This window comes from Struthio camelus, chromosome 3, assembly GCF_040807025.1.
Source record: "Struthio camelus isolate bStrCam1 chromosome 3, bStrCam1.hap1, whole genome shotgun sequence".
NCBI lineage: Eukaryota > Metazoa > Chordata > Aves > Struthioniformes > Struthionidae > Struthio > Struthio camelus.
In genome coordinates, this window is record NC_090944.1 from 140,053,885 (window position 1) to 140,070,153 (window position 16,269).

General features: G+C 37.8%; 1 protein-coding gene across 1 annotated transcript; it reads right to left on the reverse strand.

Annotated features, from left to right (window-relative positions):
• Nucleotides 1-547: 547 nt before the first annotated feature.
• On the reverse strand, nucleotides 548-16,229 carry TRMT6 (tRNA methyltransferase 6 non-catalytic subunit). Its single transcript, XM_068940562.1, has 11 exons — nucleotides 16,013-16,229; nucleotides 14,131-14,258; nucleotides 13,599-13,708; nucleotides 10,303-10,394; nucleotides 10,132-10,215; nucleotides 8,794-8,918; nucleotides 7,189-7,553; nucleotides 6,871-6,956; nucleotides 3,496-3,598; nucleotides 3,320-3,406; nucleotides 548-1,563 (listed from the first exon to the last, which is right to left on the reverse strand). Exons 1-11 carry the CDS (start codon nucleotides 16,111-16,113, stop codon nucleotides 1,390-1,392), a joined length of 1,455 nt encoding a protein of 484 aa, XP_068796663.1. The 5' UTR covers nucleotides 16,114-16,229; the 3' UTR covers nucleotides 548-1,389.
• Nucleotides 16,230-16,269: the final 40 nt, after the last annotated feature.

The following is a 16,269-nucleotide window of genomic DNA, read 5'->3' on the forward strand; positions in this document are numbered from 1 at the left end:
CAAGTGCGATTTGTGATACTTTAACTGGATTAAAAGACAAGAGGGGCAAAACACGTTTTGCAGATCAGTTTATGCACGACTGGCAGAATACAGAAGAGGTGGTATAATCTATAACCTCTCTACATAAGTGTTTTTCACATAACAATAAAGGAAAACTTTTCATGAAAATAGAAAAGTGATTAGAAGGTTACAAAAATTAGAAAAGAGGATTAAAGGTAGACCAACACGCGAACGTCTCCTGTAACTGTTTACTTAAGCGAAGTCTATATAACTGCTTCTTTACACAAAATGTAACTCCTGTTTTGAGCTAATCATGTCCTAGGAGAGCATTATTCCTATCAATATACAGCATTTTACAGGTCTATGAAATCTAATTACTTGATCCCAATGGAGAAGTAAAGCGCAAGGACGGAAGTTAAGTCCTATTGCCTCTCTGAGCTACCATATAGGCCCCCCTTGCATGGGGAAGGGTATTCTCCTCCCAAGGCCTCTGACAGGCTGTTTTATTTCCCAAAAAAGGGAAAAGAAAGACAGAAAATAAATCTCATTAGGAAAAATATCCTGCAGTTTAATTGAAATGGCAAATGCAAAGTTTAAAAAATTAATAAAAAAGCTACACTTCATGAAAGATAAAAACACTAAAATAAATACATGTACATTCAGCAAGTTTCAAAATAATTGTGTCTTAAAATAAAAACAAAACAACTCTCAGGAAAAGGACAGGCAATACCAGTAGAGACATTCTGTTTAAATATTCAGTATTTTAATTTACAAACATACACTTCTGTATTTGTTTCAGGAAACAAAGGGCCATGCTGCAAAGTTCTGGTTTTAATATACTTTTTGGTTTTCCTGTGGGAAAGAGAAGTGTATGATTTTTTGCTGTTTATTCTACTTCATTAAGGTAATTACTGAGCATAGCAGGGTTCTGTACCTGAACAGGGAGCAGATCACTATACAGAACATTTTACCTTGATGCTGGTCTAGCAAAACAGGAAGCTAAGTGAGATTTGTTGATTTGAACTCAACCTTTTTAAAAACTACTTCTTCATCTCCGTTTCTGGCAACAAACAAAAAGATTGATTTCATTGATCCTTTATCTCATCCCCAGGTTACCTTCTCAGCATGATCATCAGAAGGTCTTTTTGAAGTTAATGTGTTTTCAGGGTGGTGTCTGACATGGGTTTACTTCCAAGGGTGGTTCTCCTCCTGATTGTGTTGCTGGTAAAGGGAGGGAGACGATCCTCTCTACAAGACAAATCTTCAGCTTTTGCTGACAGATGTATGACAGGTACTATTTCTATGCTGTCAAGAGCACAGAAAGTACATTAGTTATTTTACTAATTGTGAGACTCCTGAGATCTGAAAAGCAAATCAATTCTTCAAATGTTAACAATGAAGGTCTTGAACTTTCCGTTTTTTAGATGATGGCTCTTCCATCTTCAGTGCTTCTAAACTGCTGCAATCGGATTTGCCCTTATCCAAGACAACAGTAATACCGGAGAGAAGGTATCCCCCACCTCCGCTCATTGTCAGTTTTGGATGGCTTCGATCTGGTAAGACCTTTTAAAGCACAAAACACAAGTTACCTGTAAAGAGCCATTCTAAATGAGCATGTCAAATCGCGTAATTAGGCAAAGCTTACAATATGAGCTGTCTCTTTTTTTTTTTTTCCCCCAGCCCCTACAACAAACAAATTCACAAAGTGTATTTGTTTTGATAGGGAAAAGTATCTGCATACCAGGTAACAGTTACAAAAATAAATAAGAATACAGGCTACTGTATTACTGAGGACTTCTTCATGGTATTTCCAGCCAAATTAAGAATTCAAGACCTAGGGCACCTGAAGCTAGCAACTGAAAGTCTCATTTGTTCCTGTCTTCAGAACTAGCGTACTTTGCAAAAAACCTACATCTGCTCTAACGTAACGTTACGTATTCCAGTAGTTTCCAGTTCTGTCACTACAACCTTTACTCATTAAGGTAAGACATAGCAATGAACAACTGCTTTCAGCTATGCTTTACTTTTCTGTAAAAGTTCTCTCCTCAGCTATACTTCCTCCTTGCCACTGAAGATCTAAGCTGATTTCTGTGTGTTCAGGAGACTGGTGCAGTATCATTCCTAGCGAGGTGGTCCTAATATTTGCAAAGTACTGCACCTCACTTAGAAAGCACTGCCAAGCATAACATGAGTGAACATCTTCCTCTGTGTCTCCTCCTACTCATTCCCAATTCGGTTGGCTGATGTGCTCAGTCAGCGCTTAAGTCAAGCGATAATCAACAAACAATAATAATTAGAAACACATAACAATTAGCCACATAATAATTCCTTATGAACTCCAGAAGCCTATGGATGAGGGGAGGTCAATAAAAGGCAACAACCTCTTCAGAGGGGGTAAGCTGCTTACAAATCAGACAGATTATTCTGCTTCTTCATAGTAGAGAGGTACTCCGCATTTGTAAATATCCTTTCCAAAACTTAGTCACAGAATCACAGAATCACAGAATCGTCTAGGTTGGAAGGGACCTCTGGAGATCATCTCGTCCAACCTCCCTGGTCAAGCAGGGTCACCTAGAGCATATTGCCCAGGATCACATCCAGACGGCTTTTGAATATCTCCAGGGAAGGAGACTCCACCACCTCTCTGGGCAACCTGTTCCAATGCTCTGTCACCCTCACAGTGAAGAAGTTTTTTCTCAGGTTCAGATGGAACTTCCTGTGGTTCAGTTTCTGCCCAAAACTGTCCAACTGACTTTTTTCACCGTGGAGTTCCCCCCCATCCCCGTCATAGTTTTGTTGTTTAGTTCCTGAGACCTGAATCTTCTCCTCACTCTAGTCCCAGGAAACACATATGAAGACATTATGGAATTCATCCCCCTTTTTCCGCTACAAAAAATTAGACACCAGGACTTCCAATATTGTTTTAAGCTATCAGACCACTTCGGAAATAATAAACAATTGTAACGCTTTGCTACATTTCTCTTGCACTAGATTAGATTGTACCTTACTTTAGGTTAGCCACTAAAACAGCACAATTACTAGATTTGCCAGTGTGCTGCCTTTGCATTTCAGCAAATGTTTTAATGAAATGTTTAGAAAGAAGAAAATGAAGTATTTCCATTCAAAAGTGTTGCAGTGAAGCATTAAAATTCCTGAGTATTTTCATATTGCTTTCAGGTTAAAAAAAAAAAACCCCAAAACCCCAAAACAAAATCCATGAATTTATACATAATTTCAATCAACTCCCCCAAAAAACATTTTCAGTATTTCCCTCCCCAATATTCATGCAGTTTTGATAGCCACTTACTGTAATCCTTACCTGGTAGCTTCGTAGCCAGGTTTCAGACAGCTTTAGGTTAATAACACCACCTCTTTCCCTTAGCTTTGTGTAACATTCTAATAATGGCTAAAAAAAAAAAAAAAAAAAAAGTAGGTTATATAGCAAAATGGTCTCAAGCTTAAAATATAACAACTAGAATAACATACTTGATTTACCTCTTTATACTGGCAATAGACAACAAAAGGCCTTGAAGGAGCAACAAATTCCAATAAAGAAAGTAATAAAGGAGTGGGATGAAACTTGCTGGCTACAATTAAGCTGTAAAAGAAATTCCATGTACATTAGTTTTCTAATTCTGTAACCCATTCACCAAGTAACGTATCCTCCTACTTGGCCCAATGCATCAATTACAGCATGAATGTTGCTAATCATTATGTTTTTATGGCTCTAGCAAACCCCAGAATATAAAAACAAATCACGATTTCTTACGTGCATAATTAAGAGGATAAAAAGCTTGTTCCCGAAGGAGCCGGATATAAAATACGTTGCAGAGGCACTTCTTTCAGCTGTTTTGAGCTCCACAGTAATTCTTATGATCGTAAGAACTTGCATGCTGCTTTTCCCTACCCTAAGACCACTGTCCCAATATACTTCAAATTCTGTGTTTGCTAGTCTTTCCTTGGAACGTACCCCTCAGCCAGGATTATTTAAGTTTAGGTAATCGTCCCCATATACAGTTTTATATAAAAATACTTCAGTTAAAGAGAAAACAATCCCTCAGTAGGCATGACTAAAAATCAAACTGTTGTTTAAAAGAAATCATGCCCTCGCCAACTCAACGGTCTCTATTTTTTTCCTTCACCCTTATTTTAATAGCATCATATAACTTGCATTTACAGATGTTGAAGATTCTCTACAGATATCCAAAGTTTTAAACCCCCTCTTCCTCCCCCCCAAATTTCACAGCTAAACTGTACTGCAAGGAACGATTCAGATTCAATTAGTCAGTAAGTTAAGCCGTTCTTTTCAGCACAGATATATTTAAACTACTTTTCCAGTAGACAGATATTATGTGAGAAGTCCCACCCATTAACCTTTGTTCTCCAGTGGAATGTACAGCATTGGGAACATTGACAGACTTGCCTAACAAAAAGGAGTTAAAAAAAAAAAAATTGATGTTCTGTTTTCTAAACACAGTAGAGAGAAAGAGCTAAGACAACTATTCTGTAGTTGTTTGCATTTTGGTTTTTGTGCAGGATGCAGCCTTGCAGGCTAGAGACATGCTTCAAATCCAAACTGTCATAAATATGTGCTCTAGAGTTAACCAGGTGGACCTTAAAAAAAGACTCCAAACGGTATTATAGAAGGCTTAGATCACTGCACTGCAAGGAACTCCGCCAGAAAACAGGAAGGTAAGTGAGAGATGAAGGAGAATCTGAAAAATCGAATTCTGTTCTCTCATATGGCAGCACATATTGCTGTCAGCAGGCAGTCTGGCCAGTCTTAACTTTTATGCAATGAGTGAGAGGGGAAAAGGTACAGGAAGGACAGGGAAGGGCACAGAGCGGGTGTGTGGCCTAATTCTGAACACATGGTGTTTTAAAAACCAGATTCCACTTTTATTGTATCAGAAAATCGAATGCTCTATCTTTGCCTAATCTTTAAAAACAAAAAGCAAACAAAAAAATCCCTAATGAATGCCTTTTTCCCCTTCAAAGACCGACAAGAGACCTTTAACTCTCGTGAACAGAATTGGAGAATAGCTCCAGTACACTCTTTTATCCTATTAGCCCAGAAAGTAAGGATAAATTAAGTTTTTAAAAATATATTTTCCGCATTAAGTAGTAATTATTGTTATTCTCCTAAACTTGGTGCATCTCTTTACCTAGCTACTGGTTTTCCTTCCTCTGACAATAAGTCTTGAGCCTTTCTCCCCATCTCCAAAGTTAAACAGCTGTTACCTATCCTTTCCCTGTTTCCCTCTTGCAAAACAAACCAAAATCCTAACTTCCTTGCCTGCTTTTACTAATGCGTCAGCCAAGTCATCAGTGGAGCAGTTCTTTATTCCATGCCAACTTTTCTGCCCTAGGTGGCTTACCAGTATGTACCCTGTGGTTCTTGATCTGAACAAATGGTGAGCTATAAAGGCAAATGACTGAAGAATGGTATTCCTGACTGAGCCATCTGGGACATTGCCTTCAGGCAACCATAAGCTTCTCTTTCCCCCCTGTCATGCTGAAGACTTCCTAGAACAAGAACTCGCTAGTCCCTTCAAGTATGTAATTTGCTACAGCTTTCTTGTATTACAAAGGACAAAAAAGTACAGAAGTGATTGAAACCCAATAAATGAGAGTCAAAAGACTAAATAGGCCTTCTCAAACTCAAATAGACGTGACAGCCGACTATACTGTTTTATAATGCAGGAAGAATCAAGTAAAATCAGATATTAATTTTGGCTCTGCCAGACCACACACAGACACTAATTAATACGACGACTGTAGTATACGGTAAAAACAAACCAACAAAACACTATCACTACTATTCAGGCAGTTTAATAGTCATCCGCAGACATAATGAATGATGCTGCTGCCAAATAGGTTTGAAGTACTTCTTACAAAACCTCTTTAACAAATTTTATTGCTTCAGAGGACACAGAACAACCCATCTCTGAAATCTTCATAGAAGAGACAAATTCTAACACTTAAACATGCTAGATTAAATATCCTAAAAAACGAACAGGCATTAGTTAAAACATTTGACAGTAAAAACAAAAGTTATACACAAACTTTGAAGAATAACCAACACGCGTGTATTAAAATTTACCCAAGCTAAACAGCTTTATTTCTAGGGAGCTAAACAGTGTCAACATAGTTCTGTTATACAGCACAGGTCTCTGTCTTCCCATATTCTTAGGGGGAAAAATGAGCACGTAAAGTTAAATCAATCAACGCTACTTGATTCACTCAAATCACTTCAGCATTTGCTAACAGTTTCATGAAATAGTCACCCTCATCAAGGGGTCTATAAACTGTTATGGGACTGCATTTTTAGGAATATTCTTTTAAAATTTTGGTATTAAATCCGCATGTAAAACTGATCATTGGGATCGATCGATCAATCCTCACTAATGCAGATAAAATGAAGTTAAGCATTTTTTCCCACGTAAAAAAGAAATGTTTCTAAAAAAATATAGCTATGATTTAGTAAGCTCATGACCTCAAGTTCTATTTTGCAATTAGAATCCTGTGATTTTTATCTGAAATCTTTTAATCTTAAATTCTACCTGCTAATTCTGTTCATTTTGGATAGGACAGTTTTTTGATATTTACTGATACCTAGTTAGTAAATTATGACTTTTAGATCAGAAAATCTCAAACCCTTTAAACGACAAAAAGACGTCTCAGACAGGTAAGAACAAAATAACGAAAGCTGAACATGTCAGGGTTGACTACATGCTATTAAATATGAAGAAAGGATTAGGGCATTTTTTTTAAACAAAACTTTTAGTAGTTAACTACTACTAGAATAACAGTTATTCTCTGTAGATGCGTATTCACACAGAACGGGTTTTTGACTACAAATAAACTCACCCGTCAGCATTCTTCTCTCTCAACAAAGCAGCAGTTTCTATTAGCTTTTTCCTTCTCTCCTGTTGTTTCCTTTGCTTTTCCCGAACCTTTGAACAACAAAGTAAGTATTTTGCAATTTAAAGGGTAGTTATATATTAGATCACTACTGAATGGATTGAATGTTCATGATCGGCACCTCAGATGGCTTAATGTAACACAACTTTCAGAGTTCCATTTTAAAACATGAATAAATTATATTCTAATACGACTGATTCAGAGAGCAAAATTTTAAGTATATGGATGTAGTAAAGCTTGAATAGCCATAATAAACATTCTTACATTTTCTTTATTTTCTTTTCCTTGGTTTTCTTTAAATGCTATATCTTCAGCATTAATGTCCATTGTTTCTTGCTCTCCTGTTTGATTGCTTTCCATAGCTGTTTCAGGAGTAGATTCCTCTTCTGTTTCCTGCATAGAAGTCTGCTTCTCCTCAATTGATCCGTTGCTTTCTTCTTCCACCAGTGCATTATCTTCAGGTTCTGAAGGCAGAGTCTCTGTGGAAAACCTTCCAGAGAGAAGACTATCTACTTTGCTGAGAGGAAATTCATGAAGATTATTGAAAAAAGGTTTGGGAAATCCAAAACAACTGGTGGCAGCTCTAACAGGTCCCCCTCCTGGATACATCTGAATAATGGATCCATAGCCTACGGCAGGAAAGGAAACAAAAAGACATTACAGCCATAAAAAGGCCAGAACTTCTCAGAGCAACTAAACATACCTTTAAGAACAGTAAACTAAGTTGTCTGCTCTTAATCCAACATTTGTCACATTTAACAGGCTGTTAAAGGTAGGACCGAAGGTGGAAATCTTTATTGGAAGGACAACAGTCACTGCAGCTCAAAAGGATAAGGTAACTCAAAGACTACACGTGTTAAGCAAGTACTTAGTGTTAGAATGGAACAAGGGAGCAGTGACAAATTATTAAGAGACACCAACTTAGTTTAGAATTAAAAAGATTCAGATTTTCTGCAACATTTGTTACTTAAAACTATAGAGCGCTTTTGATCAAAACTAAAATCTAATTTAAACAGCTTTAACAGATACGTAATTTCTTCATCATCCACATTACTCCTCTGCAGGGAAAGATGTCATATGCTAACATATTAAAAAGATCTTTTCAGTAGTTATATTGAGATTGTATCTTATTTTGTTCAGTTCAGAGATTAACCTTATCCCCTGAACTTGCTGGAACGAAAACAATTTACAGTTTAACTGCCTTTGTGCTTCTCAGGCAACAGATAGCAAATCTGAGTGCATGCATCACACTTTCTACCTTCCCAGCCTTGTGGAATATAATTAACTGTCACCTCTAGGGCCTTTCAACAATTTAAAAAGAAACTAGTTAACTGAGTTTGAGAAATAAAAACAAGCCAACACTCTGCTAGAATATGCTCAAGAAAACGCCATGTACTGTTCAAAAATTTACCCTATGCTGATGTTAAATCTCTGATAAAGCGGACATGGTTAAGGACAACACTTTCAACATTGCTGTCTTTCTGGACCCCAGTGTTACCGTTCCTGTTTCTAACACTTCTACTACCTTACAAGTCCTTGGGAATAATCTGCACACAAGCTCCTTACAGTCATAGCTGAACACAACGTTGTTATGCTAGCACAAGACAGAAACCAAAATAGATCCACATACAGTAATGCCAACTTAAATTTTTTTTAATAGTGAAAAATAATGCAACTGACAGGTGCAAAATACAGCTTTCTCAATGGAACTATGAACATCGGTTCGAATGCTGGAGACAGCAGATTTCAAAAACCACAAAAATATGTGGAGGTACTTCCTTTTAAAAGTATCACCAATAAACTTATTTTCAAATAAAGTTCCAAATAAATCCTCATTCTGTATATCGTTAAAGATACCACGTTACTTACCTCCCATTCGCTCCATCACAGCACCCAGCACGAGGCCTGCACACGTCTCCATTACAATCATTTTGTTGCCAGCGTGGATGTTTCCTAAAGTCAACATCTGAGCTAGAGTGTCATATCGCAAATGGCTAGAAGACAGAGGGTTTTAAGAAATATCAAATGAGTTTTCCTTAGAGTTAGAAATACCGAGCATTAGCTCAGAAGTTGTCAATAAAAGTTGGATTACAGGAAGTAGTTCAGGATCAGGATCAGTGGCCTTGAGAGTCACTGTGCAGAAATTTATAGTTAAACCGTCTGGTAACAAAGAAGCACTAGAACCACAGCAAACAAGAAATTAGAAGTGACGGGTGTTATGTTTTATAGAGACAACAGCAAAAGTGGGAGATGAATTAGGGTGCACATGCTAAAATAAAATGCACATCTCATGCTATACCAATCGGACAAAATATTTTTTAAACTTTTAAATTTTGTTCTAAATTCTATGACACGTTAGTTTTGTTAAGAACAAATGGCTTTAAAGTGCATTTCCTAACCCTATAATGTATCCTTTGTGTTTTTCATCTGTTTTGCAGTACAGCACCTAAAACCTGCAATCAGGAACCAAAATCAAACTCTGCTGACTGCTGTATGTGCGCCGAAGAAGCTAAGTGATGGCTGAGGAACTTAAAACTACTCTTAACAGATAAAAAAAACTAAGGGAAGGAGAAGGAAAAAAGCTTGAGAAGCCTTAAATATCACAAATAGCAGTTTCTTCAGTCCCAGCATCTTAAAATTACTTGACTGCTTTAAAAACAGTAAGTCAGTCCATCTTAAACAATATCTGAAACAATCATTTAATTCAGATAAGTGAAAATTAAATGCAGCTAGATCTCCCTTCTCCCCCAATATTAACTTCATATTTTTAAATTCTGAAGACTTCTGAATAACCTGATTTGATTTCTTACTCTTCAAAGAAAAAAACCCTGTGTCTGGTAGGTGGCTAGTTATTTTGCTTACTGGGGCAGAAAACAGAGGTAATATCCCACTGACCAACAAGAAATAAGAAATGACTTAACTGTAAAGAGCCACTGTCTAAAGAGGTAATTTTGTAAGATGATGGTGGCAGAGAAATGGTAAGAGCCAACCTTGCATGCGAAAGATTTTTTTTCCCCTTGTTGACTGCAATAGCATATCAATTCACTTTTTGTATCACGTTATTTTTCATTATGTTTACAATATTTCTGTTAATGGGAAAAAAACAAATGTGATGAGTATTACATACTCAGGTATATCGTAGGTATTTTGAAATGTTATTAAAATATCTTTCCATTATAATTTGATAGAAAAAAAAAGAAAACTTACTTAATTTTTCCAGGCTCTCTTGCATAGTACATTGTTGAAAGAATGCGAGTAGATGGTCTTACAATTGTAATAACTGCCTCGTATCTGTAAGAAGCACATAGTAATATTCTTATTTCAAGCTAAACAAGTTGGAGAACTAATAAATATTTTCCATATTTTTAATTTACTTACTTTTTCTTCTTCTTCTTTATGTATTTATCCTGAGCAAATTCTGTTTTGTCTCGGAATGTTGTACTGTTCTCTATTAACTGCTGAACTATTTCCTTGGGAAAGACAGTTTATTTTTATTACAGCCTGTATTTATTCTCGTTCATTTCATGTACAGTACTTTAAAAAAAAAAAAAAAAAAAAGCACTGAAAATATTTTCCTCCACTAGAGAACCATATATACCATTAACTTCTACTGACATTAACGGCAAGGTAAATAGGAAAATCAAGACACTACCCTGGCTGTGCAAAGAAATTTAATTATATACTTTTAAAAAAAGTGTTATTTAACTACATAATGTCAATATAAAAACAACAAACTGAAAACGCTGATCCTAGAAACGGGGTATTTTGTGAGGAAGAAGGAGGTGTAGCTATTCTGTTCCAATGAGATACCAATTCCTGTGTACGTTAGTATAAATGTAAATTGTTGTTACTAGCACCAACACCTAAAAATGCCATAAGCAGAATTGAGAGCAGGGTGGCAAGTATATTTCCAGTTTTTAACTCTGTGCGTTTGTACATAGATGGGCTTCCCTTGCACCAGAGCTCGTTCTCGTTTGATTGGTCAGTACTGAGCTCTGAATGAGATTACTAAACAGGAAAAAAAAAGGCAAAAAAGGATACAATAACATTAAGTTTGCTGTGGATTTAGTGAGCTAAATTGGCACACAAAGAAGTTTGCTAAGTGCCAAAACTTACACATAAGAAAGGGCAGACTCTTGTGGCCAGAAATGAAGGAACAGCGGGACTGGTCCTCTCAGCGTTAATAAGTTATTACTTCACCTCTTTTTGTGAGCCCTCTGTATATGCATATTCTCATCCCATGCTGAATGTGAAGGACAATATCCTGCTTTCTCTGACTAACTATTTTTAATTATTCTGTGTTTAGAATGAAAGCAGAGTTATATTTATGGACAGTTCATATACTAAGTTCTCAGTCTAACATTCTCTGTGAAGGTACAGTCGTGCAAACAAGTTACTAAATCTTGAGTGAAGTTACACAGGCAAAAATATTTGACAAAAATAAAGCAAGGAGTCTAGTGTCATATGTCATATTTACTTTTATGCAATTCTCTCTCTTTCTGGGTCTCGTTCGACTTCAGCATCTCAGCGTACCAAAGCATCTTCTTCCATCTTTCTGTCCGGTTTGCTCCAGTTCTTCCCCTATGCTTTGACTATTTATCAGATATCTCTCCTACCTCACAGAATTTCTTCCGTCTCCCAAATTGCGCTAGTCTTGTACCAGCTCCTTGCTTGATGTCAGACTCCTTAACGTTTACTATTTCCTACAATACTCCTCATGACTTCTTCCTTCTCTAGCTCCCAGCTTTTCTCAAGAATTCTAGTTTTTGTCTCCTCATCTCTTTGTTCTAATCTACTCCCCTTGCCAATCCAACTCTTCCTCCTCATACTCTCAGATTCCAGCTGGAAGGATCATTAAGACCCCAATAGAAAAAGGTTATCATCTCTCAGGTTTTGTGACTATGCCTGCAATAGAAGAACAAATGCTGCACACTGCTGTTTTGTTGGCTGTGCTCAAACTAGTTTAACTGCTAAACTCAGAAGTTCCTGTTAAACATGTATAAAAAGCAATACTATAACCTGGCCTAATAGGAATTGGGGGAGGAAGATGAGAAAAGGAGTATTTTTGAGGTGGACACTGCATCTCCCAGTATGCTTTCAGAACCTGATACAAAATATATTGATGCAAGTATTTCTCAGAGCTGCTATTTTTCAGACCACTATTTCTTAAGGTCATTCAAACACCTTAAAATGTATTGTGAATATGGCGGGGCAGCATATTTTTTCTTTTTTGCCTTATACTTGTAGTTGAATGCAGCACCTGGATTTTTGTCAGTAAAATTTACCCTGAAGAAACCAGGGAATATTCCTGTAGTACAAAGAACCAAAGGGAAGCTGCAGCATTATGCAGTACCCTGGGAGTACATACTGCTCCCAGTCTGCAGCCTAACACTACCTAACTATTGCTCAGAACCTGGGAAGGATTTGGGAAGGTGATGGAAAAAAAATCAAACCCCATTAACACTGAGGTTACTTTATTTCAAAGAACAGTCATCTCCTAAATTGACAAAGCAATGTCATTCACAAATATTAACTCAAATTTTACCACGTGTTCATGGAAGAATAATGTCTATTGTTGCTAATATAACACGGTCTAAAATGAATTTGCAGCTACAGTTCAGAAACCACTGTTAATAAAGGACATTTTAATAACCTAAATTAATAATACAGTAGATGTGTGGCATAGACATGCTGAGGACACACAGAAGAGCCAGAGGGATCTTCCGTCCCAGATAATGAGAACTAACAGAAAATGTCAAAGCTATCAGACTGATTAGTACATTCTACTCAAAGTCATAATAGCAGGAGCAGCTCAACCATGGAAACAGAAAAAGTACTTCTGCTTGGACCCATCCATTATTAAGCAGGCAGAAAGCAGAACAGCTGCTCTGAACAGCAGCAGCAAACAGCAAGATGCAAAGAGGAGATGAACTTGATGTAAGCATGAGTAATTCCTTTCTTTTATTAGACAGGGTAAACCAAAGATGAGAGAGAATTTTTTTCTGATAATAGGTGCAGAATGCCACTTACTGAAAGGGTTTATTAACACTCGAGAAGGCCTCACCTCTTGCTAACAAAGTATGGGGTAAAAAAAAATCCCTTCTCTATCAAAACAGTATCGGTCCCTTGAGAACATTCTTACGCTTTTGAGATGCAGATAAAACACATGCATCACAGTTCGGTAGGTACCACCTAGAGGCAGAGGGATAGCACATCTGTTACACAATGTTACTTGTTAACATTTTTGTGTTTGTCGGTAATAGCCTCCTACAGCTTTGATAGTATAATTATACTATGACTTCAGTATGTCTATAGCATAGAAATAAGTAGTAATATAGAATGATTGTTTTCAATCTCATAAACAAACAAAACCAACTGATTATGTGAATTGTATTTTCTCAATCGTTTTATATTCTTTTTTGTCTGTTATGACTTCTGATGCAGTAAAAATTCGTACTGTACTCTTGACAAAGTTGCCAACCTTACACGAAGTTTCCTCTGAAAACAGGCTTTGCATTTTTATAAAAACAGATCTCTAGGAAAAACATGACTTGAGCAGAAGAACAAAGAAAAAGCACCAAAGTCTATGCACCATTAGAAAGAACAGCCTATTTCATAAACTAAAATATAACCATCAAGGTAGCACAGAAATGACACCAAAACCTTAATGTTACCTGTCCTTTAATACCCTTGTCCTTCAAAGCCTTTATGTCATCATGAGTCAGTTTTTGAGACTTTCCATCGTCAACTATGTTACGATTATCTGTACCTGCTTCTTTTGTTTCTAAAGAAAAAGGATACGGATTTGTAAAATCTAGCTCTAAATACTTTTTTAAGTTGGAGAAACATAAAATTTTAGTTTCACAGAAAGCAGACTTCTCAGGATTAAACCCACATGCTTTGTGGTCTTGCATAATATTGCCTATGCAATCAGTTAAATGTCATATGTAACACAGGCCTCAGTATATGTATTCACCCAGGCTAAAATTCAAATTTTCTCCCATATTAAATTTTTTTTCTTTGTCACAGGACTAGTGAAATGGTAGACCAAGACAAAACCATGCATTTTTATGACAGAAAGAATGTAAGTTACAAACGTTATCAAATGATTAATAGAAAGCTTATTTTCCATCATCTTTGGTCGCATCAAAGCAGCAAATTAATTGGCACGCGTTTTTCTAACCATCAGTCAATCCTCTGAAATACCTGTGGTAGTCTCCTCTATCTCTTGCTTTGGCTGGAGGTTCCCACCACTAGTTACTTCAAATGTAGTTCCATAAACATGTCCGATGGCATTATCCAGATAAAACCACTGCTTTTCAAAAATAATTTTTCTGAAATAATGAAAGAAGTTAATGCATTATTTTTATTATGTTCAAAACACCAGACGACAAGATTTTAGAACCCAAAATAGTTCCATGTAAACCATGACTTTATACATGACATTTCTATCTACCTTGTTAAGGAAAGTATGACAAGCATAATAAATGAAACGCTAACTACTGACAACAAATCCACATTAAACTGAAACTGGCTGGGAAAAGAACAAAGAAAAAGAACTTAAATTGAATATAAAATAAGAACAACATACTTTTTTCAGTTCGAAAGAGTTCTAAAATGACAAGTAAAACATAAGGATATAGCACTTGGATTATATAGTACCATTGTTGACAGAAGAAGTCAGAATGAGGTGAAGAATCAAATGAATCTGAAATGTAGTAAATTTAGGTCAGTCACTCAGGTAAGTGCAGAAATATGAGTATGAACTTAGAAATCTCTATATTTTGCAGAGCTCCTTTAAAAAAAAGATTTGCCAAAGGAATATCAAAAAGAAAATAGCAGCAAGAGCAATGTAATCCTAGAAATGTTTAATTTAAAAAAAATGTTGATTACACTAATGGAGGTTTACATTTGTCCTTCTTCACAGATACTAAGGAATAAAATAACAAGAAAAAAGGACCCGCAAAGCCTTGACCTTCCATGCTGAGCTACACAAATTTCCTTGCTGACCAGGGAAACGCCATCCTTGTCAAATGAAACAGGTAGCAGCGTCTGTGCCCCACACATATTTGAGTCAAGACTCTGAGCCCCACACCCATTTGAGTCAATTTAAGCTCTTAGCCGCGTTATACTCACCACTGATTTGGAGGCTAAGCAAAAAGGTCGAGTTCTTTGCTGTTTCTAGCACTCGGTTGATTGATGTTTGAAATTCGTATGTGTATTTTAAATATGACATGATTTGTATCCCAAAATGCAACCAAACATTTAAATAAAGCATAATAAAAAGTTTTCTCATCCAAGATGTTTAAATAAACAACTAAAAAGTTTTCTCGTTCAAGACACGTATTTACCAGACCTAAAAAAAAAAAAAAAGCTAATGCTCTTTCACTTGCTCACCTAAGTCTATTAGTCCATGCTAACCCAGATTTTGAAAGGCCAATCAAAAACTGTAAGAGACTTGAAATTATTGAAAAGAACGTAAATAAGATTGCGTACACGTGCTCAGATTTCATGTTGATGACTACTCTAAACAGAATATCCAACCCCAAACATTGTCATACTTTATTGGAGCATCCTTAATCTTCTTAGATTGTAGAAAAGAGGGGAAAAAATCGGTGCACAAGTTATTTAATTTCCTGTGGCAATATTTAGTCTTTTGCTTTTTTCTTCTTTCCCTTACGGCAGCAGTTTAAAACTAAGTAACGTGGAAACCGAAGAGGGCTCTGACAAGGAGACCTTAGCCGTGCTGTGCCGGGTAACAGAATAAATCACCTGAATTTGGTGGTCTCGGCAGATCCCGAAAAAAAAACCAAAAAACCTGTCGGACCCTACCAGTCAGGACGAAGCCTGTCCATAAGCAGGGCCCCAACTTCGTGCGGGAGACCTGCGAAGGCAGCTCCGGGCGGCAGCAGCCGAGGCCGCGGACGGCGATCCGCGGCACGCCGCTTCCCTCAGGCGGCGCCGCCGGCGCGCGACGGCCGTTGGGGCCGCGCGACGGCCGTTGGGGCCGCCTCACGCGCGGGGGGAGGGGGGGGGAAGGGGGAGTGGCGGCGCGACGGTATAAAGAGGCGCGGGCCCGGCCCCTCACCTCCGCCGCAGCACGGGCACCGCCTTGAAGACGTCGTCCCGCTTGAGCACGGCGTAGTCGCCCTCGCAGATACGCAGGCCCGGCCTCGTGCCGGCCTCCATAGCCGCCGCCCGCTTCAGCCGCCGCCGGGCGCTCGCGCCCGCCGCAGCCCTCCTCGTGCTGCTTCCGGCCCGGCGCCCGCCACTGCGCAGGCGCCGCCTGCCTGCCAATGGCAGCGGCCGCTGAGGGCGGGCGGCGCCTGCGCAGCGCGGCAAGGC

Excerpts from the sequence above, each read along its gene's own strand:
- TRMT6 (XM_068940562.1), bottom strand. The coding sequence starts at position 16,113 with ATGGAGGCCGGCACGAGGCCGGGCCTGCGTATCTGCGAGGGCGACTAC. Across the intron at positions 10,395-13,598 it reads ACAAGGGTATTAAAGGACAG|GAAATAGTTCAGCAGTTAAT; the intron begins GTAACATTAAGG and ends GTCTTTCCCAAG. Across the intron at positions 3,407-3,495 it reads TCTATTGCCAGTATAAAGAG|CCATTATTAGAATGTTACAC; the intron begins GTAAATCAAGTA and ends TTTTTTTTTTAG.